Source organism: Corticium candelabrum, chromosome 9 (genome assembly GCF_963422355.1).
Source record: "Corticium candelabrum chromosome 9, ooCorCand1.1, whole genome shotgun sequence".
In the NCBI taxonomy this organism is placed as follows: Eukaryota; Metazoa; Porifera; class Homoscleromorpha; order Homosclerophorida; family Plakinidae; genus Corticium; species Corticium candelabrum.
The window spans coordinates 3,980,003-3,990,002 of NC_085093.1; the positions used below are offsets into that span (position 1 = coordinate 3,980,003).

Below are 10,000 nucleotides of genomic sequence, written 5' to 3' on the forward strand. Positions count from 1 at the left end.
TCAGGATCCGTGAGAAGTGCTGTGATGTAACTATAAATATCAACTCCCATCTGTTAACGACATGCCTCATCATAGTTGATAACATTTTGTGGTGCCACCAAACGTATTACCTTCTCACCAATCTTTGCTACTATTTCGTTTCGTTTGGCAACAATGCCATCGTCGGCACTCCTAATCATAGTCTCTAGACTAGTACGGCTACGATCTGCCGTTTCTGTTCCATCTTTGTCTGGCAAGCAGCTCACCAGTTGATCCCAATCAAGATTCTCACCGATATTGGCTAGAGCCTTTCTTACGTAATCAATATTGTTGAGAGTGATGCAGAGCTATACATGGGTAATAAAAAAATTAATCAAATTAAAATTTAAAAAATACAAAAAAAAATAAATAAATAAATAAAATTAATTAATTAAATTAATTAAATTAAAAATTACAAAAAAATAAAAAATAGAAAAAAATAAAATAAAAAGTAAAAATAAAAACAATTAAAATAACAAAAACTAAATATAAAATAAAAATAAGAAAATAAAAAGAATATAAAAATATAAAAATTAAAAATAAATAAAAATATTTAAATATTATAAAAAAAATATAAAAATTTAAATACAAAATTATAAATGAATAAGAAAATATAAAAACAAAAAATACAAAATTAAAGAAAGAATATAAAAATAAAAAATAGAAAATAATTAAAATATAGAAAAGAATAAAAAAAATAAAGAATAAAATTAAGAGAAACTTTAAAATAACTATGATTTCAATAATTTCTATGTTGAAAGACTCACTTGTGCTGTCACATCAAATTGTCCTTCCGCGTCATAGTACCCTGTTTTCTCCAGAATGTGATATATTCTGTCAGCATAGTGAGTGGCACCTCTGCACGATACCTTCACATTACATATAAATCACTATCATGTACATACGAATCAGACGACTGATACAACGTCAACACACGTCGGTCAATCTGACGACAAATTCGTATGCAGCAACAGGTTGCGGCCACTCGAGTCTCTTCCAGAAGACACACAGCTGACAGAAGCATACACGATCAACACAGAAATCAAACAAAGCAATCAATTGATTTCAATGTCCTACGTTCATAAAGCACTCTGCTGTGTCAACGGCTGAAGTCGAATACTTAGCGGCATTGGTGACTTCCTTGACCTGATGACAAACAACTCAATTTAATTAATAAAACATTACATTACATAGCAATACGTTAAACTGCTAGTTGCGTAATAGTGCAGCACTGTGCTCACACACCCAGTTTTCACACACACACAAGATCAATTGCACATTTCTATACCAACAGACTATCACACGATCATGATTTCTCGTATTCTAAGTGGCGATCAGACATTGACGTCTCCTTATAATTTACCTCATCCAGCTCCATTGCTCTGTCTATTCTCTTCATCGTTTTCCGATCAGCAAGGTCGATCCACCGAGACACCAACGGCTCAAACCAACTGTGAACGTTGGAGAACACTTTACTGTCCGACACAGATCTAACAGCATCACGCAATCTCAAACACGACGCTAAACAAACATGCAGCAAACTGTCCCACTTTTTCGACATTTGGCTCTTGAAACGATACATGTCTTTGATCGCTAAGTAGAGCTCAAAACTGGCAGTCGTGAGCTTCTTGAATTCTTCAGATTCGATGTCCAAATCAGCAAATTTCTGACTGGCATTCTTCATCTTGGTCTCAATGACAGGCGCAAGCTACCAAAAACATACCGTATATGATGAAATATTGGCGGGAGTTTATTTTTTGGCGGTTTGCTAAGAAATTAACAGAAAAGCATATTGGTGGATTCTATTTTGGCGGTTGGACGTCGCTGTTGGATAATTGATGTAGGGGTCAACCCTAGTCTCTACCCACTTGACACGTGGCCGTCATGGGGGAGTTTGCAGTTGACAGCTGCATTCATGGGTGATGATGTCAAGATAGCGTCATACCCGTATATCTCAGTGGCCAAAATTTTTGGCGGATTTTATATTGGCGATCGCTGAAAAATCCGCCAATCTGCCAAAATAAACTCCCCGCCAATATTTCATCTTATACGATATTGCAAACTACCGTATAAGATGAAGAAACATTGGTGAGAATCTATTTTAGTGGTTTGCTAAGAAGTTGACAGACAAAGCATATTGGCGAATTTTATTTTGGCGGTTGGACATCGTTGTTTGATAACTGATGTATGTCTTACCATAAGTGGTCATGGAGGAGTTTGTGATTGACAGCTGTGTTCGTGGCTCACATTTCCCTAATTTACTAGTCTCCAACTACTGCATAGTGATGAAGAACTGCTGTGTCAGTGCAAAGAACGAGACCCATGTGAACGCAACAGTCCAGCTTCATCCATAGCCTCACGGCCTCATTCATAGGCACAACAGACAGCAAGCAGATTATCTACCATCTTGTGGCCTCATCCACGTGATTTACCGCCACTTCGACATTAGATAGCTGATCCACGTGGGCGATAAAGTCAACATATCCCAGTGGCAAAATTAATGGCGAATTACAAACCATATAAGATGAAATATTGGCGGGGAATATATTTTGGCAGATTTTTCCCACAACCGCCAATGTAACAAATAACAAAGACTATACTGACTCCAACAGTGAATATTTGCCCCACACATTCAAGCTCATAAAAACACTTCAAAATGGTTCGGCCTAAGTGTCTTCCAGCGTACTGGTATACTATCTAGTATCTCTATACATTATAAAGCCGGTGTGTGTGTGTGTGTGTGTGTGTGTGTGTGTGTGTGTGTGTGTGTGTGTGTGTGTGTGTGTGTGTGTGTTCAAAGTAAACTCTTGAACGGTACGGCGGAGAGGCGATTGAACTGTAGTTTGTCTGCTCTTCTACCCTAGCTCTGTCAGCTCGAGGAGTCGACCCAACTCTGTATTGCACAATGGCCACTGAATACTAGCGAGAATTTCCGAAACAGCACCCAGCAAAACGACCGACCACTAGGCGATCTTTTGGAAACTGTTCTCATCTACAGCCCATGGGCCGCTACTGAGAATCACGATTGTGGTGCGCAATTCTACGTCGGAGCCCAAATTTGGTCGATATTCCAAGGCTGTATTAGTAATGTGTGTTACTATAGTCTACTACAGTGTAACTACAGGTCTGGCAACAAGACAGTGGTCTTACACTGTGGATTAAAAAAGGAACCTCTAAAGAAACCTCTAAAGAAACGCCTGACAAGAAGCGTAGAAGGGCCGTCAGGTCTGGTCGCACTCGTAAGTTTAAATGACTCAGTATCTAGGCAGGATGTTGCAAGATGGGCCTCATGCTTGCCTACTCTGTGGTACTCAAGTCAATCTGCCAATTTCCAGAGTTTCCTACGAACCACCCGGGTGTTAACTGAGAACGAATGTTCTTCCCTAAAATCCCATTTTCCGTATTGCCTGCCTGGTCGCTGTTTTGGAAATCCCCGTACTCTCGTTTACCAGCAATGCAATGAATGACCTTCTACTCCACGCTTCCAGGGCACCGTAAATAGCAACCGAGTCAAGATGACAGAATGTACTTTTGTTTAAACTAAAATATATTAGTTATTTAATCACCTATACCTTCAACCAAAATTTTCAACCAATCGTGGACTGTCAGAAGTACAGTTTTGAAATACGGTCCAGCCAAAACCGAACCGAATGGACCGGTTCCTACGGCCCTGAGTCATTAACTCATAGTTGTTACTATCAATACACTTGATGCGACAAATAAAACACTCAAAGTATTATATCTTTAGGTTATACACAGTAACGGGATTTTGTACTGCAGAAAGCATATAGTGGCTAATCGTGTGGCATTTGTAAAGCATTGTGATGCAGATTATATAATACAGAGTGATTTCTTTGTACGCATAGTATAATGTAGTAAACACGTGCTGCAGATGTCTGCAGCCATCTGCAGCCATCAGTCATCACATAGTATGATGTACATTGCTGTAAGCAAAATTGTAGTAGAGGTATGCATGTCTTACTGACTATGAAAACTGTGGCAGAAGACCTGGTATGCTCTTAGCTACATGCTAGCAAATATTCACGAGTATATGACAGCAGCTTATATGGTAATTCTACTTACCAACCCATCAAGCTCCTTGAAAACCAGTGCAAAGTAGTCAACTCCCAGCCTATTAACAAAGAAAATGACAAACATAAACACACAAACAAACAACACCTACTGTGGCCACACACACACACACACACGCACGCACGCATGCACGCACACACGCATGCATGCACGCGCGCGCACGCACACACACACACACAATATATATATATACAGTCATACGGCTGTATCCTGGGGTTATAGACTTTGGCCGCTTGATGCAGATCAACAACAACATCAGACATTAGGTCCACAGTCGCACTCATCAACGCATCATCAGTCTACACACCACAACACATATCACGACCAGTTACTAAATACAGTACATACTCAATTTACCGTCACTTGTGGTTCCAGCAAGGCCCGTCTTTGTACAAACCATTCAGAAGTTGATCGCTAGACGTATTACTAACTATCACTCAAATCAGTTAGATGAACTCATGCACAGCACCACTGACCTTAACTGCATTTGATAGAAACATTTCAAAGTTTTGTCCTGGCACCTTTCGCTGAATAAGTTCAAAACTGTAGTACTTTACTAAACACCTGCAATACGTACAATGTAAATGCCAATGAAATTTGACTCGATGAGGATTCGTACTTTAGTAAGAATTCTAGCTTATCGAGAGCTTTCTTGTTGGTTGAAGGGAAGACTACACGAAACTTTGACAGAATGCCAAACGACCATTCACGAAATCCTCGAAATGCGTTTAGTAAGAGCTGAACCTAGAACATAATCACGGTTACAAGAACGTTCAAGCTAAAGCATGTCAGTTGTGTGTGTGTGTGTGTGTGTGTGTGTGTGTGTGTGTGTGTGTGTGTGTGTGTGTGTGTGTGTGTGTGTGTGTGTGTGTGTGTAAGATGCTGCAACAACTGCCTTCTAATTCATTTGTAGATTGGATAACAGCATCCTGTCACAAACGTGCCCTTGAAAATGAGCACAACTGTCATAATTTGTCTGACATCTAGATGCACCAATGTCTGCATGCCTGCATGCCTACTTACCTCTCTCTACTATTCTGTCTATCTGTCTGCTAGCATGTAAAATGTTTTGTCCAGCCAGCACACACAACTAGATAAAACAGCACACCTTTCCATGACCAAGTTCATTTTCAGGATCCTTTTCCTCTTTCACGTAGTTCCACTGCGTCTCCAGTGTACCCACAGTCGCGAGAATATACTTGTAGTCGACACCACGCATCTCGTGATATTCAGCCACAGCAATCCAGTCACTAAAACCGACAAACTCAACAAATAGAGGAAAACCAGTACGTCATGAAACGATCACTAACCACACAGCCTTGTCCAAATCAGTCATACCATTTTGTAATGCGTGTTGACGTAACAGCTCGAGTGACGTAGAGGACAACTGACCATGCCAGTAGTCTCCGCCATGCTGTACAACTAAAACTGCACTACAACTCCAATTGCAAACACGTCTGCACAAAAACCTTCAAGAATTCTCTGCCTTCGAATTGTATGAACCATTTCTGTAGCTTCAAGTGTTCCGTGAAAGCATCCTCAGGGCTCATCAAATTCTGCTGCTCCTAGTGTGTTAGACATCAAACACGTCAGAATGTTTTCCAAGTGTGACCGCCGTATGGTAGTGAGAACTCACTTGCTGCTCAGTTATCACTTGTAATTTAACATGAAGTTCGCCTTCTCTCTCCTGTTGTCTCTTGGATTGAATGTGATACGAGGTGTCAATTATTTGACGCCCTAACTCCTACAAAACAAGAAAAAACCTGTTGACAAACTTAGCTCTGGTGTGTGTGTGTGTGTGTGTGTGTGTGTGTGTGTGTGTGTGTGTGTGTGTGCGCGCGTGTGTGTGTGTGTGTACAGTATATACCGTATAAAATAAAACATTGGCGGGAATTTATTTTGGCAGTTTGCCCAATATTGACGGTAAAAGCATATTGGCAGATTTAATTTTGGCGGTTGGGCATTGTTGTTGGATAATTGGTACCTATGATATTCCCCACCCACCACGTAGTTAAACTAAGTGGCTGCTTTGTGGAGGAGTTTGGGTTACGGAATTTAACTCGCATGACTTCATCATCTATAGCTATACCGCCTCATTCTCATGACTAACCTCCCTGTTTGATAGAGTAGGCACAACAGATGGCAAGCAGTGGATAGCACCTTGTAACCACATCCGCACCACATCACATGATGTTTGATTCTTGTAGGTGATGATGTCAACATATCTGGTGGCCAAATCGATGGTGGGGTTTTATATTAGCGCTTGCTAAAAATTCCACCAAAATAAATTCCCCGCCAATATTTCATCTTATATGGTATATGTATATCTATCTGTAAATCCAGAAATTTATTACTTCTGCCCATGAAGTAGGTCATACACATGTTATTTTAGTACAGGACATTGGTACTGTACTGTAGCTGAATTCAAGTGCATCTATCTATAAATTTTAGTATTCAAGTTATTTTAGTACAACCAGGTATCTGTTTGAAAATTTCTGGATTTACAGTAAGTAATTAGTATGCATTATTGCATGTCAACAAGTAGTTGTGTAACCGAATGTTATTTAACACATTATTACTGGATGAATCTAGTGATAACATAAGAGCACAAACAAGTGCATTAGATGTCATCATTTATAACACGAATCAACTAGTACATAAACAACATACAAGTAAACGTCATATTACCGAGTATCTCTGACTATCAAACATTCTACTGATAACACAGAAATCTACAGTGGAGTAGTAGTGCAGCAAGTTAAGTGTGATGTCCAAGAGTTGGATGTATTTTTTATAGATCAAAATTATATAAACTAATTAATTGACGTAGATAGCAGGCAAATGAAAAACACCCACACAAGGACCATCGCAGCGTCACACAGTGCAGATCTAATACAAAACAGCCTATCACAGAAAGACATACTCGAAGAGGAACATACACACGACCCATGAAGTCGTCCTGATACCCACGAAATACAGTCTCAAAAACTTGACCGAAATATCTTGAAAAGAAACAAAAAACAGTGCAAACTAGAATACATAAGCATCACACAGCTAATGATGACATCACAAACCTCGCTAGACCAGCAAACCCCTTCACACGTGACCGTAGTGCGTGTCCTACCGTGTCAGCTTCCGAATCCGAGTCCCTATTGCATACAAATAATCGAACGTTTCTTGCCAGTAACATGCAGTAAAAGACTGGCGCACCATATGTCAATCTGCAAATACTGAGTCTCAGTGTTTCCAATCTGTCTGGATATATCAGTCAAACTTTACTTTCGTAACAATCGGTAATGCACTTTCTGTATTACAATTCAAACTCTTCGTTCCATGAGGGATTCAAAGACTCTCGAATTGTCTTCGTTTTGTACAGCTTAGCGTCGTCGTCGACGAGGTCTCTGAGATGGCGAGTTTTCTTTCTTCCACCAAAAGCACTGGCATCAAGTTCGACCAAGCCCAGAACGCAGTATGGATCGCTAAGACCTAGTAGCAAAATATAAGATGCCAAATAGCATACCAAAGATATACAAATGTATTGATGTACAAACGTCAAGATACTGTAGACATAAACAAACGAAATAATCATATCTAACTAACCAAGGTTGAGGTTTCTAAATTATACATAAAGACTCATACTTACATATGAGCAGAGTCATAGCCAGGCATATGCAAAAATCGCAAGCAAAGCAGCTGGTAAAAGGTCATGGTTCATTTCTTTATCAGAGTATCTGCCAGTCACCGATCTCTTCAAGTTGTACTAGACAGGTACAGTACATGTAACGTTCACTGGTAATGGAGCAGCTCACAACTGGCACACTATTCTGCTACGTGAACGTCAAGTGATGTGACTGATGTTGAAAAGTGAAGTATTACCACTGTTTTGGACCATATCTCTGCTCTCCAAAGCAGCTGGCTTTACATCTGGCTACACAACTGATAATCAAATGGTATAAATCCAAATACATCTCCTATGCAACTGCTTTTTTAGCAAATCTATTTCCAGTTGCATCGTATTCATGTCCCCCAACTCAGAAACAAATAGCTCAACTATGGTGCCTTTACAACCTTCAAAGCTCTGACATTTAGTCATGATGACACATGACCATAATAAGGTAATAGTAGGAGTTAGCAACCAGTAATTCAACGTGTTTCAAATAAATCTCTATTCTGGTAAAGTTAGCCTACCTTGAGTACACCTCATAAACAGAGCATTTCCTCGTTTGCAGTCATGTGTGATCAAGTCTTCACACATGTTGGACAATGTCACATGATTGATTCTTACAGTGTGATTGGCTTCTTCCTAATTTAATGGTATCCTTGTAATAATATAATAGACAAATAAAGAAACACACAAAGAGACAAACATACAACACAAACGTAAAAAATATCTATTCAAAGTCTAACTCTAAGATGTAACAGTTGCAAACGTTACAAACAAAATGCACTTCCAGTCAATGCACAGACGTTGTTCAATTGATCCAAACAACTATCTCATGTAGACCTCGTACTGCATTGACAGACAGACAGACAGACAGACAGACATTGCAATATCAACAACTAAAAACAGTTGGCTTGATTGCCACTTAGATTTTCCTTAAAGGTGCCCGCTCACGATTCACGGCGCACGCGCAAGCACACTCACGCAAACTTGAAAGCATGCCACAATTTCAAGTTGTGTCATAACGAACCAGAACAAGGGAACATCTTAGAGTGCACCACGTTCTATGACATAGTCTTTATTCCTAGTTTAAAGAGAAAGGCGAATCTAGTTCTTGTCCACCATGGCAGTTTCACTCCTCATACTTGACATTTCGGGAAGGCCAACGACAAGTGTGTTAGGTTCTTTATCCACGCATTTACCATTTACCATCTTGAGATAGCTTGCTGTTGAATGACAAAGCACTTTCTCGATCATTTTCTAGTTGCACGCGACCCGGAAATGAGTGGAGCACAGAGCATCACGTGATGGCATCTGAAACTCAGAGCGCGAAATAAGTCATGGAGAGGTGCACCGCCGACAATGCAGATCATGCATCTATCTTTACATGGTAGCTACAAGAGCTGGCTAGAATTGATGAATAGCCTATACCGGTAGCAACAGACGATGCGCCGGTAGCGGTGTTTCCTCTACAGAAATTCAACAACTGCAAGTCAGATGTATGTGTTGGTACACTGATAAGCTAGTCTACAACTTCATACATGGTAGATGTAGGTACGGATGCCATCGCGCTAGTCCCCGCTCTGTGCTCTACCCATTTTGGGTCATGTGCAACAAGGAAAAGATCGAGAAATCGCTTTGTCGTTCAACAGCAAGCTATCTCAAACTGGTAAATGGAAAAATGTGTGCATAAAGGCAACATTTCAAGTTTGCATGGGTGTGTCTGCACCTGCACAGTGATTGTGAGCGGGCACCTTTAAATTGTACCTCAGAGCACTTTATGCCTTGTAGTTTCACTTTAGTTGAATTAGGTCATAGAGGCTGTTTGCGTTAAGATTTATCACTTAGCATCAAATGTGTTATAGTGAAATGTTTAAAAATATATGTTTGACAGACAGACAAAGCAGACAGACAGATAGACAGACAGACAGACAGACAGCAAGAGACAGACAGACAGCAAGAGACAGAGAGACAGACATCGCAATATCAACAACTAATACCACTAGCTACGTTAAAAGCTGCTATAACAGATCCAACTCCGTGACTACAAACTTCTCTGGTTTGATAAATAAATACAGTCTCCAAATACATATGTACTCCACCAAAAATTATGCAGCTAACAAAGAAAATAATAAAAATACCCATAGACACACACACAAAATGACAAACATATAATCAGATGGACTGGCTGCTAGGAAGACTACTACATTACCATTAGGATCTTTCGGA

At 39.9% G+C, this 10,000-nt stretch overlaps 1 protein-coding gene across 1 annotated transcript in view; it reads right to left on the reverse strand.

Annotated features, from left to right (window-relative positions):
- Positions 1 to 10,000, reverse strand: part of LOC134184144 (BAI1-associated protein 3-like) — a 16,643-nt gene that overhangs the window by 3,815 nt on the left and 2,828 nt on the right. The window contains exons 7-27 of the mRNA XM_062651759.1: positions 9,984 to 10,000; positions 7,425 to 7,596; positions 7,321 to 7,365; positions 7,185 to 7,259; positions 7,034 to 7,112; positions 5,747 to 5,854; positions 5,580 to 5,675; positions 5,421 to 5,524; positions 5,219 to 5,360; positions 4,730 to 4,854; positions 4,587 to 4,674; positions 4,468 to 4,524; positions 4,312 to 4,409; positions 4,102 to 4,150; positions 1,569 to 1,726; positions 1,382 to 1,508; positions 1,096 to 1,164; positions 955 to 1,029; positions 786 to 887; positions 111 to 326; positions 1 to 50 (exon numbers count right to left, since the gene is read on the reverse strand). The exon at positions 1 to 50 is cut by the window's left edge and continues 19 nt beyond it; the exon at positions 9,984 to 10,000 is cut by the window's right edge and continues 22 nt beyond it. Of these exons, the coding sequence (XP_062507743.1) occupies positions 1 to 50; positions 111 to 326; positions 786 to 887; positions 955 to 1,029; positions 1,096 to 1,164; positions 1,382 to 1,508; positions 1,569 to 1,726; positions 4,102 to 4,150; positions 4,312 to 4,409; positions 4,468 to 4,524; positions 4,587 to 4,674; positions 4,730 to 4,854; positions 5,219 to 5,360; positions 5,421 to 5,524; positions 5,580 to 5,675; positions 5,747 to 5,854; positions 7,034 to 7,112; positions 7,185 to 7,259; positions 7,321 to 7,365; positions 7,425 to 7,596; positions 9,984 to 10,000 (2,052 nt within the window). The remainder of the gene's footprint in view (positions 51 to 110; positions 327 to 785; positions 888 to 954; positions 1,030 to 1,095; positions 1,165 to 1,381; positions 1,509 to 1,568; positions 1,727 to 4,101; positions 4,151 to 4,311; positions 4,410 to 4,467; positions 4,525 to 4,586; positions 4,675 to 4,729; positions 4,855 to 5,218; positions 5,361 to 5,420; positions 5,525 to 5,579; positions 5,676 to 5,746; positions 5,855 to 7,033; positions 7,113 to 7,184; positions 7,260 to 7,320; positions 7,366 to 7,424; positions 7,597 to 9,983) is intronic.